We start from the raw sequence: 21,040 nt of genomic DNA, 5'->3' as shown, positions 1-21,040 counted from the left end.
GAGTACCCTGAGGATAACTGGCCTGACTATTAAAGACAGAAGAAGGCACTGAGAACGACAACCTTTTCCTTGCCCTCGGTGAAAACCTTCTCCAACAGGTCCAGTGAAGCCAGGAGATTCTCCCTGGCCTTCCTCTTTGCTGTTAGTATATTTGTAAAATCATTTTTTATTATCTTTAACAATGGTGGCCAAGTTAAGTTCTTAACTGGACTTTTGCTTTTCTGATTTTCCCTCTAGACAAATCCTTCTACTAGAGACGTCCCTGTGCTCTTCCCAAGTTGCCCGACCCTTCTTCCAAAGATGTCTTCCTTTCCCAGAGCCTCAGCAAACGCTCCCTTTTCAGCCAGACTGGTCTTCTTTCCCGCTGGCTCATTTTACAACCTGTTCCTCCCCCTTAAAGAGTCTGTCTGGCTACTGGGAAACAGTAGAGGGTAGATTTACAGTTGCATCGTATTCAGTTATCTGCAGTTTAGAATAGGTAAGAGGCTTTTTTTATGGAAAGGTTTGGGTTTAAAGGGACCTTAAGGATCATCTAATTCCAACTCCTCCGCCATGGGAAGGGGCACCTTCGGTTACATCAGGTTGTTCAAAGACCCATTCAACCTGGCCCAAACACTTCCACAGTATTTCTGGGTAACCTCTTCCTAATGCATAATCTAAATTTACCCTCTTTTAGTTTAAAGCTACTACTTCTTGTTCTATCACTACTTTTCCAGAGGAAGAGTCCGTCCCCAGCTTTCCTGTAGGCCCACTATAGACAGTGGCAGGCCACTATAAGGCCTCCCCAGTGCCTCCTTTTTTCTAGGCTGAACAACTCCAGCTCCCTCGGTCTGTCTTCATAGGAGAGATGCTTCAGCCCTCTGATCATCCTCACGGCCCTCGTCTAGCCTCACTCCAACAGGTCCACGTCCTGCTGGGGGGTCCCAGAGCTAAGCGCAGTAAGAATACTGTATGTGGGGTCTCAAGAGAATTAAGTAGAAGAGGAGAATCACCTCCATCAACCTCCTGGCCACGCTTCTTTTGATGTAACCCAGGATACGGTTGGCTTGCTGGGCTGCAAGTGCAAATTACTCGTTCATGCTGAGTTTTTAATCAGTCAGCTCGCCCAAGTCCAACTCAGACAATGATGTCATACAGGACAGCATAAAACGCTTTCCACAAGTCCAGCTAGATGACATCAGTTGCTCCTCCCTTATCCACTGATGCTGTAACCCCACGGTAGAAAGCCACCAAATTTGTCAGGCACAATTTGCCCTTAGTGATGCTATCCTGGCTGTCACAAATCATCTCTTTGTTTCCCATGTTTCCAGGAGGATCTGCTCCATAGTCCTGCTGAACACAGGACTATGTAAGACTGACTGGTCTGCAGTTCTTCAGGTCTTCCTTTTATTCCTTGTGTTTGGGAACTGTTGAGTCACGGCATGAACCACTGATGGGGTTTTGCACAGTGACAAATGGATTCTGAGATAGCTGCTTGCGTTCTTTCAAACTTTATCAGGAACAGCAATGGCCAGCGTTCTGTAACTCTGTGCAGCTGGTTAGGATCCATATTTTTTTAATAAATGTGGTTGATCCACATAGAAACTGTTCGATCCTCTTAACTGATGTAAGGTTTACCCCTAGACCAGATGCTTTCCCTTTCCAAGAGTTAGTCAAGAAACACATAATTTCTAAGAGTGTACATGTGCAATTCTTGTAAATCATACCATGGATTCTTTTTAGCTCTGAGAGGGACAAAGGAAGGTGTCTTTCCTTTATAGCTTTTCTCTTGTAGGCTTTTTTTTTTCTGCTAAAGCTATTACATTATATCCCTAAAATCTTAGTTTAGTAAGCACAGAGCTGCAGACCAGGAGGTTAACTATTTCTGAGACAATAAAGCTGTTAAGCTTTCATCACATTTATGTACTTCGAAAATGTTCACTACATTTATGTTTTTGTGCTGCTTCTCCCCCCTCCCCCCCCCAGCCCCCGTCCCCCCGATATTTTTTATCACAGGATGTTACTCGTCTGAAGTCATTCGCAGTGTCTACAGCAAACCTGTGACAGAGAGGTTTCCTGGGCCTCACTCACAACATTATTCTTGTACTTGTGACTTGACCTTCAGAATTACAGGTCCACACACAGAAATTACTGCAGTGTGTATCACAGGTGCTAAAAGAATCACATATATTTTTTATTTGAAAGGTCTGTTTTCTATTACTATGCCTACAGCAGAAATGATGCATCTGGTTTATGGTCCTTGTGATGCAGAGTTCTGCTGTCTGAGAAGGCAACCACCACTACTCAGTTTTCTGTTACCTCTTCTGCACGCAGCCATGACACTGTAGCACAGGACTGACAGTGTGTGACCTTATGGTATTCCCAGTCTAACCTTGTCATACAGCGACCATTACTACGCTTGCTTGGCTACAAAATAAGAAAGATGAGAAGCAGAACTGATATGCTGATGTTTCTTCCACTGTATTGGACACGCAGCCTCTGGCAGAGAGATACGGAGGTGAGCTGAAGGCTTACTGAAGTCAAGTCCTACTACTGCCGCTTGCCACTCCTTGGCTGGCAAAGAATTTGGCGGTGAGATTTCTCTTACAGCAAATAAAATCATTTAGGCTGAACTGATGAATTTTGTTTCATTCCCTATCTTTATAGTCAGAATAAGTCTTATTCTCACAACGCTATAAAAGACAAATGCTATGCACTGGGAACAGAACTGATACTTCCCGAGGCTTGTACAGAAGACTGACCTTCAAGGCTAGTCTCTTTTCCTGTAGAAAATATTTTCTATTGTATGGGAAATTACACGTGAATATGTAGTTTGACGGCAACAGAAATGCTGATCCTCTGTTGGTTTCACTTAAAAAACTGCCAATCATCTCTCAGAATCACAGAGTCACAGAGACTAGAAGAGACATCTGGAGGTCTGACACCCCCAGCTCAAGCACGCTATCCAGGACTGTATCCAGATGGTTTCTGGATGTCTCTAAGGAAGGGACTCCACGACATCTCTCTGGGTAACTTGTGCCAGGAAGCACAGCGAGAAGGTGCTTCCTGATGTTTACGGGGAAACTTCTGCCTTTCAGTTTGTGTTCTCTGTCACTTACCCTGTCACTGGGCACCACTGAAAAGAACCTGACCCTGCCCTCTTTGCATCCTCCCTTCCTTCAAGATGTACTCACCCACACTAGCAAGATGCCCCCCAGAGCTTCCTCTTCTCCAGGCTCCAGCTTTTTCAGTCCTTCCTCATAGGAGAGGCACCACGCTCCCTCCTTCAACTTTGTGGTCCTTCATTGGTCTCTCTTCATTATGTCTTTGCCTCTCGTGTACTGAGGCACCCAGAACTGGGCATACTACTTCAGCTCAGGCAAAACCAGTGCTGAAAAAAGAGGAGAAGGATCATCTCCCTTGACCCTCTGGCAATACTTTGCCTAATGCAGCCCAGGATGCCAATGGCCTTCTTTGCAACGAGTGCACATTGCCGATTCATGCTCAGCATGGTGTCCACCAGGACACCCAGACCCTTTTCTGCCAAGCTATTTTCCAGCCCAGCAGCCCCCAGCGTGTCTGGAGTTGCTCCTTCCCAGAGGTGGGGCTTTACACTTGTCTTTGTTGTAACTGTTTTCTTCGTAGTTATTGGTGTTAGAATGTTGCTTAATTTTGCTTTGAAACAGTTGACTAATAGTTGTTGAAAAGCTCTATAAATTTTTCTTGTATTCTTCCTCTGAGTCTTTATCTGACACCATTGCTCCTGGGACCCTGTCAAGCAGGGAGTGCCCTCTTCAGAGGATTCACTGAGTGGAATGAGACAGCCTCCAACTAGACTTTGTGCCATTGGCCACTACTCTGTGGGCCCAAACTTCAGTCACATTTTACCACCTTACTGTGGATGACAAACATAGACAGGAATGTCAGTGGGGAAATTTAAAAAAAAAAAGAGAGAGAGAGAGAGAGAGAGAGAGAGAGAGAAAGAAAACTCATCTCAATTGTTGCACCTTTGCAACTTCATCAGTTATCTAGTGGAATTACTGTGAGCCTGTATAACACAGGAATTTAAAAGCTAAAGCACAGAATGTTACCTATGAATCTAAAATAAACCTACCAAGATATAATCACAAAGCAACAAAACAGCTTGTTTGAATGAGAATATTTTTACTTATTTGATCTTCACCCCAGTCTGCAATGCAGCAGTAGAGAAATGCAATGCAGACGAAACAGGTCTGTCATCTTAATACAGAAATTCCATCTCAGATTCCTGCAAAAGAGGCAGAAGGTTGAGTTTTTCACAGAAGTGAAAGTTCCTTAAAAGCTATCACAAAGACATAGAAAGTGACAGTACAGTATTGAAACTGGTAATTTGCATTTCATTTCAATAAAAATTGGGTGCATGCTTTTGTGAGTATTCCTTCACCTTCCTTCTGATACACCGTGCACCCAAACGTAACATCCACTGCCCATTTATAGCTTTTGAAGGAGGGAATTATAAAGAGATTGAGCTCTTCAAACAAATACATAGCTCTTCTCTCCTCTGAGCACTCAACAAGAAAATGCAAGCAATAGTCTTCCACTTCTCTCAACATAATTTTTGCCTGTTAACACGTTGGCTACATTTGTCAAATCACCTTGGTACACAAGAATGTACATAAATACCATTTCCTTTTCAAAGCTTAATCAGACATACCTTTTCAGAGAATCACATAGAATCACAGTATCGCTGAAACTGGCACAGTTCTCTGGAGAGGTATGTATCTCATTACACTGAAAAATATTTTGTGTACCATCTCTTAGATTCTTCATAACTCGAGGATGATTTTACTACCAAAGTCCAAAGGCACTTTGCTGTCTTTTTGGAATGGATGTGATTTGGAATTATTCAAACAGTTGGCTGGGAATTGAAGAAGGTTGTACCATGACTTATGCAGGCCAACATTTAACATACCAGGATATTATGCCTATTTATCACTGCTGAGAGAGGTAAATCCAATTCGCAACAGCCTCCTTTCGCTCCTCGAGGCGTCCTAAAATCCTAACCGGTCTCCCATCAGAGACCAATTTTGGTGGCCTTTATAGGAATTGTCTGAACAGAACTGTCTTCCAGCAGAATCCTTTAGCTGGTCTACTTACAAATTTTTATAAATTTATCACTCATAATGAAACAGTAAAATAACAATTAAAATATTAACATAAAATAACTTTCTTTTCTCCCTCCAAAGCTTCATCCCATTGTACTCTACAAACAGATCCCTGCAGAGCTCTAAGTCTTCTCTCATGAAGTTCAAGTTTGTGACCTTGCCTTCCATACTGCCTTCAGCGTCTTGAACTCCGCCAATTCGTGGTCATTGCAGCCAAGGCTGCCCTTGATCTTCACGTTCTCCACCTGTCTCTCCTTATTGGTAAAAATAAGGTCCAGTATAATAGCTCTTCTCATTAGCTCCTCTATCTCTTGGAGAAGGATGTTATCATCAATGTACTTCAGGATTAATTATGCCTTGCTGAGTAATTGCTACCCTCCAACACATATCAGGGTGGCTGAAGTCTCTCATGAGGACCAGAGCCTGTGAATGTAAGGCTGCTCCTTGCAGCTCACAGAAGATCTCATCTGCTCAGTCTTCATAGTTGAATGGCATGTGGCAACCTTCTCACTATAATGTCACTTGTTCCTGATCTCCCTTTAATTCTGACCCATAAGATCTTTGTTGACTTCTTATTCATCCTCAGCCAGAATGCCATGCAGTCCAGCTAGTCATTGACACAGAAGGTAACATGTCCTCCTCATCTCCCATCCCTGTCTTTCCTAATGAGCTCGTATTCTTTCATTCCAACTTTCCAGTCATGGGTGCCATCACATCACATCTCCATGATACCAATAATTGCCTTGCAGATATGCGCACATCTGTAGCTCCTTTATTTCTGTGTGTTATTATGCATTTATTACATGCATTTGCATAGAGATGTTTAAGTTGGTCTGTGATGAAGCTGACTTATTGGCAGCAAATAAACTGAGCCTAATTTTTATAAAGTAGATTTACAATTGCTGAGGATTGGCCTATTTCATCCCGATTTTGAGAAATTTCACAACACACACACACACACACACACACACACAAAATCCACATGGAAAGGCAACAATTCTTTAACAGTCTCTCAAGACCTTACTTCGTGAAAACATTTTACCTCAGATAAAACATATATGTTTTCTGTCCAAAGAGCTATGTCTTTCTATAGTTTAATGTTTGTCTCATCTAGCCTCTGTTGGAATCCCTTGATCTCTGTTCACATTGTGCTCTTTGTGAACTTCACATCCTTGGCAAAAAAGTTTTTCCATAAGTAACCTTGTTTCCTGCAAATAGGCGCTCTTTATCCACTCATCTCCCAGCTTATTTCTGAGTTCCACCAAGAATTCTTCATATGTTTTTATTAATGATCACACAGTACAGTTAGCCTGGAGACCAAACAGTACTCACGTAGCACAAGCCAGTTAGCTAAATAAGCTGCTAGAAAGGAGCAACAATAACAATTGAGATCTACCTTTTTCACTTTCACTGAATAGTTAAATTCCCTGTCCTTCTATCAAATGTCAGTTTTTCAAGAAATTTATAAGAATACAAATGTGTTTGATACTTCCACTGTAATTTGAAATTAAACTTGGTTATATAAGCCCAAAACTTATCAGTGGGGTACACAGACAAGATACTGTGGCAGCTTCATTTTCCTAGAAAATCAGGTTAAAACTTCCACAGATGATGAACCAGAGTCCAAAGATCTCCCAAGTGATGCTCCCACTAACCTGGAACAAGGTATTCCAAAAGGATACACACCAAAGGAGTCAAGGGAGGTTTTAACCAGTGTCATTTTATAATGATTTCCAAGAAGCTGTTGTAGAAGTAAGCCTTGGTTTTGTCTGGATACCAAATGCCTCTTCTGTGTACGAATGCTCTTACGTCTACAGGAAGAGGAAGAAGCTGCATTGCTGGAACTGCTTAGCTGATTGCATAACAGATGATAATCTCTTGCATGCTGAAGGTGTAAATTATCAAACTAAATATTAAGTAGTTGACCTCTTCAATGTCATTAAAGTCATAAATAAATAGATAAGAATTTGATGAGGAGAAATCACTGAAGTTTTTTTTAAGGATTTGAATTTTAACCTCCAGACCTTTGTCTCCATAGTAATGTCAAGAAATTGACATTGGAATTCAGGTTTATTTTTATACCTCAGCTTTTGTCACAAACCTCCTAAAACGGAGTTGAGCGTATTTTCCTTTCTCAGACCCACCTTGCCTCTCTGTGGGCACATAAAGGACTCAAATTTTTAAAATGATTCTTGAACACCCAGCTGTCTGTTGTATTATGGGAATTGTGCATCTCAGGAGACTCCTAAGCTTATGTGGACTTAGGTCCTACAGACAATACACCCAGTTTTCAACAAAGTAGAATTTCAACCATTTCAATTGATACAAATGGGCAACTCCACATATCAAAAGTCACATCGATCACCACAATTTTCTATGTCAAAATATTCCAATGTGAGATTCTGAGAAATGAGCGAGAGTTTTGAATCACACCCCTTGTAAGAACACAGAGCTTTTAAAAAAGGAGTCCTTTAATGCATCTATAATGCACACCTCTTGTTCACAAATAAAGAGGAATTAAACTTTATTTGACTTTAAAATACAGGAAAATATAAAACTACTTTCCTCTGACTTAAGTGTTGATATAGAGCACTGGGGCCCACGTGCCATACTAATCGCAGAAAAAAGGCTGCTTCTGAGATCCTTCAGATTCTCCATATACAACAAAATGGAAGATGGAAAACTAGAGGAATGTATTGCTTCCTGCTGATGAAAGAACTGGTCTATAAATCAAAAGATGGCTTAGAGCGATTTTTTCTTCAGTAAAATAATGAACTTGAGGACATGACAAAACATCTTCCTCTAAAAAAAATCAGAAAAAGTTTCACTTTTTCATGAAAATTTCACACTAAGAAATGAAATAATATTCCTTACTTGAAATCCTTATCTATGTCTCCCTTTAAGTTCATATGCTAATATAAAAATTCTGTTAGAAATCATGGCAGAAAATGAGTGTCAAATATACAAAAAGCAGAAACAAACAAAAAAAGATTTTGAATTTGTCTATTTCTACATGTTCTATGCTCATCTTCATTAAAACTGTACACATATTGTCACAGTACTTGTATTCCATTAAAATATGTTTGAAAAAATCTAAAAAGTTTGAGATGGAGTTTGACACTTGAGGCTTGAATTAGTCTGTTGGTACTGAAGGAGAAGTGACAGGTAGCACAGAGATTCTTCGAACAATTTTGAAAATGACAGTCTGCTTTTTTTGATTCAATAAAATATAAAGATTCATCAGATAATTTATTAATAGAATGGTGGTGTGATTAAAACAGGCTATGAAAATGAACTTCACAGTAATATTCAAAGTAGTTCAGAGTGGATCAAGATTTTATGTTTGGTTCTGTGAGAGCAATGTGACTGTGATAAAACATAAAGTGAGGAAGAACTAGTGTGAGTGTCTCAGGTGAAACTGTGGTGAGCTGAAGCCCACCACAGTTCTGTTGCCCAAGATCCTGGCACAGAAACAAGTGGGAAATGCTGTTGCTCTTTCTTCTTTATCTACTCATAGCAGTGTTTATTAGGATCAGCCTTAGAATAAGTGTGTGTGTGTGTGCATGGGAATGAGAATGCATTAGAAGCTTTCACTGGCAGATTATCTCTTGTTATAAAGTAAGTCTAGCTGTATTACAGTGTTGGGTGTTCCTTTGACAGTACAACTAATACCTACTTTGAAAGTGAACATCTTTAAAGAGATCTGATTTGAATATATAATGCCTATGCCAGAAGCTGGTGACACAGGAGAAATGTATTGCCCATCATGATCACAAAAAGAGCAAGCAGGAATGGTCTAAGAGAAAAAGTAACATCTCTTAAGTTAAAGTTCAGATGATGCCTAGGTATCACTGCACAGAAGTCAGAGACAGACACCTATATTTTAGCTGACGCTGATATGAATCTTTATCAATGAGACAGTAATTGATTTCATGTTATGGAGGAGGCATTTATAAAGTATAAATCAGTAATGAGTACTATCTAGCTTTTTGGATCGGATCAATTTTCTGCTTCCCTTTTCTCTGTGAGCCTTTAAACATGAAAGGATGGTGCTGATTCCAGATAAACTGCTTTTGAAGCAATTTAAGGCTGAACCTTTAGGTAAAAGCAACAACTCTCCAAAATAAATTATACATATTATTTTTTTTATTCACATGGCTTTTCTAGATAATGATCAGTAAAACATCGTGATCATTGCATGATATGGAGTCAAAAACTTCTGAAATAAACCATTGATTAACCATTTGTGAGCAAGTGCTGGAGCTGCTAAAAACAAATTTCAGTGGAGAATTTCAAAAAAAAGTTCTAATACACTAAATTACACCTGCAGTCCTGGTGATGAAGGACATGGAAAAGACCAAGGTACTCAATGCATTCCTCACTTTCATCACTACTGGCAAAATCAGCCTTCAGGAATTCCACGTTCCTGAGGACAGAGAGGCGTGGCCAGGGAATACTTATTCTCACTTTGAGAAAGATTATATTGGTGAATATTTTAAACAGACCGGACACCCATCCATCCATTGAGCCTGACAGGATGTATCTTATGAAAGTCTGGTAAAGAGACATGACCAAATTTTTCTTTAAGTTGAGTGTCTGATTGCAGTTCTATACATTCCGTGTGAAAATGTGCAAGTAATACATTTATGTCAACTGAAAATGGAGTAAAAAATGCTTTTAAAGAAAGACAATTTTTTTTTAAATCTTCAAAACTCTTCTCAAATCTCTTTATCAAAATGGAAAGCATGGCTGCATATTCTTCACTGTTCACAGGACTGTGTTTAGCCGATGTATCAAAATGCATGAAATTATTTCACATAACTTGAGTTTGCCATAATATAAGTTTCATTTCAAATGCTGTTATTGTCTGAAACATAGCACAGTTAAGGTGATTTTCACCTTCAAGACCATGTTCAATTCATTTAAATGAGTGGTCAAATCCACCAAAAATGCTAAATCTGAGAGCCATTCTTAATTTTCACATTCTTACTCTTCACATTCTGGCACAAATTCTCATTTTGATTCCATTAAGGAATGATGATGTCACTTCATCATGTTTTATTTTAGCATTTTACCCTGACTTAGCCACCTTCCTTCAGAATAGTAAATGATTATTTACCCCATAATCAGCATCCACACTTTTAAGAAACTCTTAGAACTGGTGATGATTAAGCCCCTTGCACTTTATGAGGTTCACAACTTTCATGACCATTTACATTATCCTATGCATTTTTAAAACTTGTGTCTTGACGTCTAACACAGTGATATTTCATCAAATGTGAGTTACTGGTGGTAACTGCATCATCTTCTACTAATTTTTTAAGTCCCTCTTTTTTACTAACCATCACCAGGGCACCATCAAGTAGCTATACCAGATATGTTGACAATGAAAATCACTTTAATTTTTTTTTTTTTTTTTTTTAACTGCTTCACACAAATCAAGCGACTTAGTTGTCTTTCAGTGACAACAGTGAAGCCGTTTCCTCAGTGACATTATATTTATTATCAATACCTCTAATGAAATTGGCAAGTTGAACTGTATTGCAGCACTTTTATCTATCGCCAAAGCATAACATTTGAAATTAGTGGCTTTATCTCCAAATTTTCTTTGATAGATTTTCCTGTTTCTTCATTTCACCTGGCTGTAGTTTAGTGAGACAAACTGATTTTAGAAAAACCCATATTTTTGTCGGGACACATCTGTTGTATTTTCCATCCACTGCTGAACAAACTCACCATCAGGAAATGGTCTTGATTATTTTTCCAATCAGATTTGCTATCACATAACTAGCTTTTATAAGTCCATTTGTGTTTTCACTTTTTAAAAAATATTTTGTTGAAGTGACAGACTTTTTTCAGTTCTGCTATTTTGTCTTTATGAAGCATTCCTTGATACACAATTAATTCAGCAGCATGTTTCTGCAGATAACGTATTTTCAAATTATAATATTTGAAAACCGACACAATTTCCTTGCCAATTAAGCATAGTGCCTTATTATTTGTCAGTACCTCACTGCTCCCTCCCTGTGTCAAAGGACCGGGCCAGGCCACATGCAATGGCAGTGTTGCTGCCATGATACCAGGGCAGCAGAGGGTGAAGGCTGCAGTGCAAGCTATGCTGGGCTTAGGGGAATAAAAATTTTCTGAATGTTGTTTTCACTGTGCAGTCTTCAAAATCTGGAAACCAGGATCTGAGATGATTCTAGCAAGTTTACTATTAGTTGGACTTCTATGGCCTTAATAATGCTCTAAGCAAGAAGCGTTATGGACATTTTATTCCTGTTGGTATTTATTTTTCTACAAAGTACTATGTAACTACATACTCATATAACCCTATTAACAAAAGCAAAAAAAATAAAAAATAAAATAAAATAAAAATCACTTGTTCCAGTTAAAAGTGTTAGACAGATTAATAGTTGGCTGTTATTAACACACAGATACAACTGTTGAATAAAATTAAAGAACTATACTTAGTCTGACTGAAGATCCAACAGCATTTGAGGAAAGACCTGTGTTCACGTAAGTAGGTTTTTGAACAAGATATAAATCTATGGGTGTATTAATAATTAATAATGTATAATAATTAATAATAATTAATAATAATTAATTAATAATTAATAATAAAAATAATAATAAATAATGTAATAAATGCCTGTACAATCTGGTAGCATGGGAGCACATTCATATATGTTTCCTGGTAATATGAGTGTCCTCCTTGAGTGGAAATTAATACTAATGACATATTGCTTTTTACCCTCTTATGCCTTTTTTTTTTTTTTTTTTTTTTTTTTTTTATAAGATACTGTGAGTATTGTCTTATTGTAGCTTTGTTTTTCTCTTGCCTATATTTGTTGTTGGCATTTCTTTAAATTTTGGGGGTCTAGTATGATGGTCATCAGAACAGAGTCGAGAAAGTAAAATGTTTACTTCTGTCTTAACATATTTTGCAAACTGTCCTACTCTGAGATTATATACTTACCATATTTAACCTTGAAAAGATTGACTGAAACCCTCTTAGTTGTGGCAGATTTCAAGAAAACCATGTGTTCTTGCTGTGAAACAAATATATGGCTTATTAGGAACTTTAAATTAATCTGTGTATGAACCATGAGGTTTTTGGAATGATTTGGTAGTGGGATGTTTTGACCATTTGTTAAATGTTTTTAACTGTTCATCTCTCTCTCTGGATAGTATTTTTCACATCATGCCTATCACCAGCACATCAAAGTACTTCAGAAATTCAATGAGTATCATATTCAGCATATTAGTGAAACCCCCATGGTTTCAAATGAAGCAGATTTATGCCACTTCCTAATTTTTCTCCTACACTATGACAAATCCAAAAGTAAGGTGCTTTGTTCTGCATTCTTTCTGTCACAGAACATTTGCTAACTAACTTAGAAAAAAGGAAAAAAAAGTTAGAGGAATATAGATTTGCAGGTCAAACTGGTATCTTATGACTTTGCTAAATATAGATGCTTGACTAGTGAAAAAAGCCTAAAAGGTATTGGCAAATTTTGTCTGGTGCATTTCTAAGACCTCTCAGAACAAAACAGAACTCAAAATCACTAAGATGAAAATTAATAAAACAGGAAAAATATTTTGGCAGGTATTATGAGTATATCCCTTTTGGTTTTCTTAAGACACAGCAGAAGACGCCTAATCTACCTGTCTAATCTAATTATTTTCACTCTTATAACTCTCAGTTCACAAAATTGTTATTGTTTAGAAAACCTTCTTCATAAAAGCACATTGTAGTATGTGCAGCGTTATACAAACAGAATGAGGAGTTTAAGTATAAAAATGTACTAACACTGAGTTGAAATACAAGAACATTATTTAAAGAACTCTCATCTATTTGTCTACTACTGTCTAAAGGCAGATCACAGTGAAAAAGAGCTTTTAAAGGAAATGGTTGTGCTTGTAAATTTCTCCTTGCAATATCACCAAGAATCTTGGGACACTTACTGCAATATATCCTGCAGTAATACAACAGTTTTACTGATGTGCAGCCAGATTTCATAGTACATATACACACATCTCCTGCAAACAGTACTTAATGCAATATTAGGTATGTTCTTTGATTTAATCCTTACATTAAGCATAGATAGTTTTGTTCTTCACATGCATAACAAGTAAGGTATATCTATGAACATCAAGCAGATATTCTTAACCAAGGAAGCACTATTACAAGGATTCATAAAGATGCAGTGCATTATTGTGAGGAATATTTGAAGGCAGGAGACATTTAACAAAGACCTTGAAAGAAGAAAGGAGGGCATAATCACGTGCTCACTCACACTGGAGTAGTGCTTTGTTCTTTATTATCTGCAGGGTAATGGGCAGAACCAGTATCACCTTTGCCTATAAGGACAATGCAGTTGAACTTGATCAGGGTGCAATGTCCTTGGGGGTTATATGGTTAACCATATGTTAAATGTTCAGCCAAAGTGTTAGGCATAGTCTGTTAACAGCAATGGTCATATATTTGCACTTTTGCCTGCCTGCTTCTCACATACTCCCAAAGAAACTGAGATTACATCCTGCATCTTTTGCTTTTTCAGAGATGAGACTTTGCACACTGCTGTAGAATTTAAGAAGTCTCAGTGAGATCAAGACAGCTCCAAGGAAGCAAATGAGGGCTGCAGCTGAATGGAAAAAAGCTGAAGGAACTAAGCAATTGAGGGGAGAAAGGGAAGCTGATTTCTTGTAGAAAAAGGATGACCTCGTAGGATACCCTCTCAGCCCGAATGAAAAGCAAGCTCAGGTCAGCCAGGCTCTTGGGGAAATGCTCTTCCTGTCCCCGACACAGCAGTTTCGCCGTGATATCCGGGTGCTGCAGAGAGATTTTCCTCAACTCCCCCACGCAGTCCTGCCTCTGGCTCCACTGCATCCTTTCAGTTGAAAAGCACCAGGAGCTGACCAAGGTGCTGTAGAAAAATACCTTATTTATCCCTGTCAGCCTCTTCAAATATACAGTAACAACTCCCCGTTCGTTAGCGCCGCACACTCTTTTTTTCGCGTTCTCCGTACACGACACAAAACCTCTCCTCTAACCAGCCTGTAATGGCCCACTTAGCCTCCCGGGGAAGAAGTCATAGAGCGGATGCTTTCCGGAAGCTGCCCGAGAGACTAGTCCATCCGGGAGCAAAGTTCTCTGACAGCGGAGAACGTCAGGGATTTAGGGGGGGAGGAGGGGGGATTAAGAGAGAGGGGGAGGGAGAAGGGGATAGAGGGAAGAGAAGCACAGTCAGGAAACCATAACAACAAAAGAGGGAGAGACAAGCCAAAGGACCCAGGAAAGTTCATCTTCACTTATTGCTGCTTCTGCTGAGGGAGCCCGGGGTTGGGGAATCTGGGTTACAGGCTTTGCCTTGTGTTCTTACCTCAGTACTTTCGGCACCGTTCTCCGCCATTTTCCTCCTCAGGAGCAGGCAGCGGGAGGAGTGTTTCATTCCCATAAGAGCTAACCACGGGGCTGGGGCTTCGAGGCTGGTATTTTGTTTTGTGTTTTCAAAGATCTCCAAACACGGGTTTTCACTAATAGGGAGGAAACTACCACAGAAAACAGCAATAAATCAGTCTTCTCTGTCAGTTCAACTTCACCCACGAGAATATTTGTCGTCCTTTGGCATCAGGAGCTCCTTGGCACTTTCAAGTATTTTCCTCTCACCTCTACCTCCAACAAGCTTTAGGGATGGGCAGTGAGGTGGCACACACTCTTCAGGTTAAACTGAAGGGCTGTCAGTCTGTGAGTCCACCCCTTCAGAGAAATCTGTCGAGCTAAATAGGAGAGAAGCACCAGCTGAACTGAACTTGTGCATGCAGAGACCAGCTCGGCATCTTTGTGTCCTGTGGGTAATCTTCCAGAGACAGAGGGAGACAGAGACAAAACAGCAGGACAAGGAAAACATAGCCTTTTACTTTCCTTTTTTGGACTTCTTTCTCTCTAGGTCTTCAGGAAACTTCTTTTAAAGATGGTCACACATTTGCCACCGTCTTTCCATGAAAAAGTACGGCAACCTCCTCTCTCCTTTCCATTTCCCTTTTTCTTCGCTTTCCCTTTCTCCTTCCCCCAGTCTCTCCTCCCCTTCCCCCCTCCCTCTCTCTCCCTCATTCCCTTCCTCCTCCCTCTCCTTCTCTGCCTTCTCCTCCCCCTTTCCTTCTCTTCCTCTCCCTCCCCTTTTCCTCCCTCCCCTCATCCCATCCTTCGATTTCTCCACCCGTTCTCCTCCTGAGAAATGCTTTCTGTCCATCTCTGGGAACTGCATTCACATGTTTTTCATAGAAAAAGCAGTATATCAAGCTCCCCCCACTTGTGACCTACTCCCTCTCATATACAAGCATGCTCCCTCACATTCTATCTCTCTCACACAGACATAGATATTTTTTCCCCCCATATTCCCTCTATTCTTTTGAATAAGCAACATTTTCTTTTCAAAGAATCTCAGCAAAGACCTTATAGGGCAGCTGAAGAAGTCTGCTCTGGTTTCTTTCTTCTGAGTTTAGTAACAAACCTGCTGTCTTAATTTATCTTCTCTTGTGTGGGCACCCACCTTTAACTAAAGGATCCACACTGCATCAGGTAACTGTGAATTGTAGAACTGCAGGTCAGACGCAGTTTAAATTGAAAAAGTTGCCAGGTGCGGGAATGTAGAAGAGGTCTTGCTGGGACAGGAAGGAGCTAGAAGTGTTTTGAACTGGTTTGTTTTCTTTCATTTTGTTTCATTTTGGACTTTTCCTAACGACATCTGCTGCGAGAACACATCACCACCTTCCACATGTTTATTGTGCTTTCATTGCTCCAGCATTTTCTAGTTTGGAGTTTTTATTTGAGAGCATTGGGTTTACCTCACTTGTGTTGCTGTGAGCAAGGGCGAGAGAGGGGGTGTATTACATAATTAATCCTTTCAACTTCATATTCCACAGCTCGATTTTCAGCCCACTGTTCTCATGGTTTTGTTTTCTTTTTATATAGAGGAGGTGAGGAAATAATGTTGGTGTGTGGGTGTGTGTAGCTCACAGGATTTCAAGGACCAGAGCAAGACTGCTGCTCTCTGAAGAGTCTGAAATCATTTCCTCTGGGGGTGTCAATGGAGACTTGAAAAGATTGCTTTCTGTGCATTATTTTAAGCATGTATCCAACTCAGATGCTACATCAGTGAAAATCTGTAATAAAGGTTGAATTTTTGTCCCCTATAGTCTATTTTTATGTATTTTAAGTAGTGTTTATCCTCAGCTGACCACTGGAATACTGACCTATCATCAACTAGTGCACGAGTGCCCAACCTTTTGCCTTGCCTGGGCTACATGAGGTGATGAGGAATTGTCTTGGGTGGCATATAAAATACATAGGTTGCTCAGAAAGAAATGCCTCCTATTTATTTCCATAGAAACTACAACAGATGCAAAAAACAAACAAACAAACAAACAAACAAAAAAAAACAATAAAATTATTTGCCAGAGAAAATTCTGAGCTACAAAATGGCATTTTTCAATACATTCACCATGATTAGCTATGTATTTTCACCAGTGATGAACAAGAGCCTGCATGCCACACTCATAAAAATCTGCACCAGTGGAGGTAACTTACTGCCATTGTCACCACTGCTGAAACACACCACCACCTCACTGTGTTAACATCCACTATTTGGTCTCCATAAATGTTCAGCAAGCATTGATGAATGTCAGTGAGTGCAATTCTTCCCACATGAAGGAATTCAGTTACGCAGTTTTGCTCATACACAATTCCAAGTCAGGTGCTATTTTGTTAGACTGTCCCTCTGCTGCCATCTGTTTCACATGGCAATAGAATTTAACAAAATGTTGGCAGGAATATTCAATGTCTACTGACATACCACCAATATTTACTTCTGATATTGTTGACCAACATCAAAAAATAAGATGCATTACATTTAGAGCAGCCTGCAGACATGATATAGTTTATGTATATGTAGTAAAACCCGGAGAAGCCAAAGGTATGTAACATGCTGATATGACAGATGGCAGTGAGAATATGCCATGTAGGAGACAATGGTGTTATATGAAACATTTCAGAATGTGAGAGAATGTTACAAAGACATATACCACACAGCTTGATACTGATCCTCTACAAGCTCTTGTGAGGTCCCGTCTGCAGTACTGTGTTCGGGCCTTAGGCCACCAGTACAGCAAGGATGTGGAGCTCTTAGAGCGGGTCCAGAGGAGGGCCACAAAGATGATTGGAGGGCTGGAGCCCCTCTCCTATGAGGAAAGGTTGAGGGAACTGGGCTTGTTTAGCTTGGAGAAGAAAAGGCTCTGGGGAGACCTCATTGCAGCCTTGAAGGGAGCATATAAACAGGAAGGGGAAGGGCTGCTTATGAGGATGGATAGTGATAGGACAAGGGGGAATGGTCTTAAACTGAGACAGGGGAGGTTTGGGTTAGATATTAGGAGGAAGCTTTTCACACAGAGGGTGGTGATGCACTGGAACAAGTTGCCCAAGGAGGTTGTGGATGCCCCATCCCTGGAGGCATTCAAGGCCAGGCTGGATGTGGCTCTGGGCAGCCTGGTTTGGAGGTTGGTGCCCCTGCACATAGCATGGGGGTTGAAACTAGATGATCACTGTAGACCTTTTCAACCGAGGCCATTCTATGATTCTGTGCTTCTGTGGTTCTATGCTTCTATGCTTCTATGTTCCTATGATTCTATGATCCGATGATTCTATGACATTGAGCTGTTGACCGCAACTCTCTGCGCGTGACCATCCAGTCAATTCCTTATCCTGGGCTTGTTAACCATGGAGAAAAGAAGGCTGCGGGGTGACCTCATTGCAGCCTTTCAGTACCTAAAGGGAGCCTACAAACAGGAGGGGAATCAGCTCTTTGAAAGGGTGAGTGACAGCAGGACAAGGGGAAATGGTTTTAAGCTGAGGGAAGGGAGATTTAGGTTGGTCGTCAGGGGGAAGTTCTTTACAGAGAGAGTGGTGAGGTACTGGAACAGGCTGCCCAGACAGGTTGTGGATGCCCCATCCCTGGAGTTGTTCAAGGCCAGATTGGATGGGGCCCTGGGCAGCCTGGTCTAGCATTGGGTGGGATGGTTGGTAGCCCTGCGTGTGGCAGGGGGGTTGGAGATTCATGATCCTTGAGGTCCCTTCCAACCCTGGCAATTCTGTGATTCTGTGATTCTCTTCCTTTATCCACTGATACTGTAACTCCATCATAAAAGGCCACCACGTCTGTCGGACATGACTTGCCCTTGGCAAACACATGTTGGTTATCACCAATCAATTTGTCTTTATTTTCCCTGTGCCTTAGTAGGGTCTTTGGCAGGTTCTGTTCATGGAACAGAGGTGAGACTGACCGGCCTGCAGCTCCCTGATCTTCTTTTTCTCCCTTCTTGAAAATGGGGGTTATGTTTCCCCTTTTCCGATCAGCGGGAACGTCGCCAGGCTGCCATGACCTTTCAAATATGTTGGATAGCGGCTTGGCAACTTTATCCGCTGGTTCCCCCAGAACCCGTGGATGGATCTCATTGGATCCCGTGGACTTGTGCCCCTTCAGGCTCTTCAGATGGTCTCGAACCTGATCTTCACTTACAGTGGGCAGATCTTTCTTCTCCGAGTTCTTACCTTTGCTTTCTGCAGCTTGGGAGGCGTGGCTAGAGCCCTTGCCTGTGAAGGCTGAGGCAAAGTCGTCATTGAGCCCCTCAGCTTTCTCCACAGCCCTCATAACCAGGTCTCCAGTTCCCTTCCAGAGACCGCCCACATCTCCCCCGGCCTTCCTTTTATCACTGATGTACCTGTAGAAATTCTTCTTGTTCCCCTTAACGTCCCTGGCTAGATTTAATTCTATCTGGGTTTCAGCTTTCCTAACCTGATCTCTGGCTGCTCGGACAACTTCTTTGTGGTCCTCCCAGGTAACCCGTTTCTGTTTCCACTCCCTATAGACTTTCTTTTTGCATTTAACTATGTCCACGAAATGGTTTCAAACTAAACAAGGGGAGATTTAGATTCAATATAAGGCAGAAGATTTTCACAGAATGGCTGGTGAGGCGCTGGAACAAGTTGCCTTGTGATGTGGTGGATGCCCCATCCTTGGAGGCATTCAACGTTGGGCTGGAGCAGGCTCTGAGCATCCTCATCTGGCTGTAGATGTCCCTGTTCTCTTGCAGGGACTAGATGACCTTTAAGGGTCCCTTCCAACTCGAACGGTTCTATGAATCTATGATTCTATCTTACATTTGGCTTTGGATAGCAAAATTCCACTTTAACTTTCCAGCAGTCAGTATCAGATTTGCACAGTTTTGTGATCTTTGCATTGGCTTCAATACTTGGTGTTATTTCTGCTGCAGTCTAGATATGTCAACTGTTGCTAGCATCTTACATTTCAATTCTGGGGGAAATCAACCACTCAGTGAAAAAATTCCATGTATGATCGCTCAATTCAGGGCAGAGACTTTAATCCAAAGCAAGCAATAGAGTCTCCGATTTCTGAATGCTCTTTCCGGCATTTTCACAGCATTTTTATTATCACCCTCGGAATAACAGGTAGCAATTGTAATGTACTCTAAGCCAACTTGCCTGTAAAGGGCAGCGGTGATAGTAAGTGTACATGTTTTTCATGAACCCAAGCTGGCTAGGCCTTATCTCCTGGTTGTCCCGCACACGCCACATGACTGCAGTCAAGACAATCTGCTCAATGACCTTCTCCAGTACTGAGGTCATGCTGACAGGCCCATAGTTCCCTGGATCCTCATTCATGTAGATGTGTGTCACATTAGCAAGTCTGCAGTCATCTGGGTCCTCCACAGTTGACCAGAAGTGCTGATAAATGATGGAAAGTGGTTCAGCAATCACTTTTGCCGGCTCCCTCACGACCCTCGGGTGGATCCCATTTGGTCCCATGGATTTGTGACAGTCCAGGTGGAGTAGCAGGTTGCTAACAGTTTCCTCCTGAATTGTGGGGAGGTTATTCAGCCCCCCATCCCTGTCTTTCAGCTCAAGGGGCTGAGTACCCTGAGGATAACTGGCCTGACTATTAAAGACAGAAGAAGGCACTGAGAACGACAACCTTTTCCTTGCCCTCGGTGAAAACCTTCTCCAACAGGTCCAGTGAAGCCAGGAGATTCTCCCTGGCCTTCCTCTTTGCTGTTAGTATATTTGTAAAATCATTTTTTATTATCTTTAACAATGGTGGCCAAGTTAAGTTCTTAACTGGACTTTTGCTTTTCTGATTTTCCCTCTAGACAAATCCTTCTACTAGAGACGTCCCTGTGCTCTTCCCAAGTTGCCCGACCCTTCTTCCAAAGATGTCTTCCTTTCCCAGAGCCTCAGCAAACGCTCCCTTTTCAGCCAGACTGGTCTTCTTTCCCGCTGGCTCATTTTACAACCTGTTCCTCCCCCTTAAAGAGTCTGTCTGGCTACTGGGAAACAGTAGAGGGTAGATTTACAGTTGCATCGTATTCAGTTATCTGCAGTTTAGAATAGGTAAGAGGCTTTTTTTATGGAAAGGTTTGGGTTTAAAGGGACCTTAAGGATCATCTAATTCCAACTCCTCCGCCATGGGAAGGGGCACCTTCGGTTACATCAGGTTGTTCAAAGACCCATTCAACCTGGCCCAAACACTTCCACAGTATTTCTGGGTAACCTCTTCCTAATGCATAATCTAAATTTACCCTCTTTTAGTTTAAAGCTACTACTTCTTGTTCTATCACTACTTTTCCAGAGGAAGAGTCCGTCCCCAGCTTTCCTGTAGGCCCACTATAGACAGTGGCAGGCCACTATAAGGCCTCCCCAGTGCCTCCTTTTTTCTAGGCTGAACAACTCCAGCTCCCTCGGTCTGTCTTCATAGGAGAGATGCTTCAGCCCTCTGATCATCCTCACGGCCCTCGTCTAGCCTCACTCCAACAGGTCCACGTCCTGCTGGGGGGTCCCAGAG

At 41.2% G+C, this 21,040-nt stretch overlaps 1 protein-coding gene across 1 annotated transcript in view; it reads right to left on the bottom strand.

Annotated features, from left to right (window-relative positions):
• Positions 1-15,492, bottom strand: part of PRMT8 (protein arginine methyltransferase 8) — an 80,784-nt gene extending 65,292 nt beyond the window's left edge. The window contains exon 1 of the mRNA XM_090139546.1: positions 14,510-15,492. Within this exon, the coding sequence (XP_089995672.1) occupies positions 14,510-14,584 (75 nt within the window). The 5' untranslated portion in view covers positions 14,585-15,492. The remainder of the gene's footprint in view (positions 1-14,509) is intronic.
• Between the last annotated feature and the right edge of the window lie 5,548 nt (positions 15,493-21,040).

Source organism: Phasianus colchicus, chromosome 1 (assembly GCF_987193195.1).
Source record: "Phasianus colchicus chromosome 1, bPhaCol1.hap1.1, whole genome shotgun sequence".
Classification (NCBI taxonomy): domain Eukaryota; kingdom Metazoa; phylum Chordata; class Aves; order Galliformes; family Phasianidae; genus Phasianus; species Phasianus colchicus.
The sequence above is the reverse complement of the archived record's forward strand: the minus strand, read 5'-3'. Positions and strand labels throughout refer to the sequence as shown.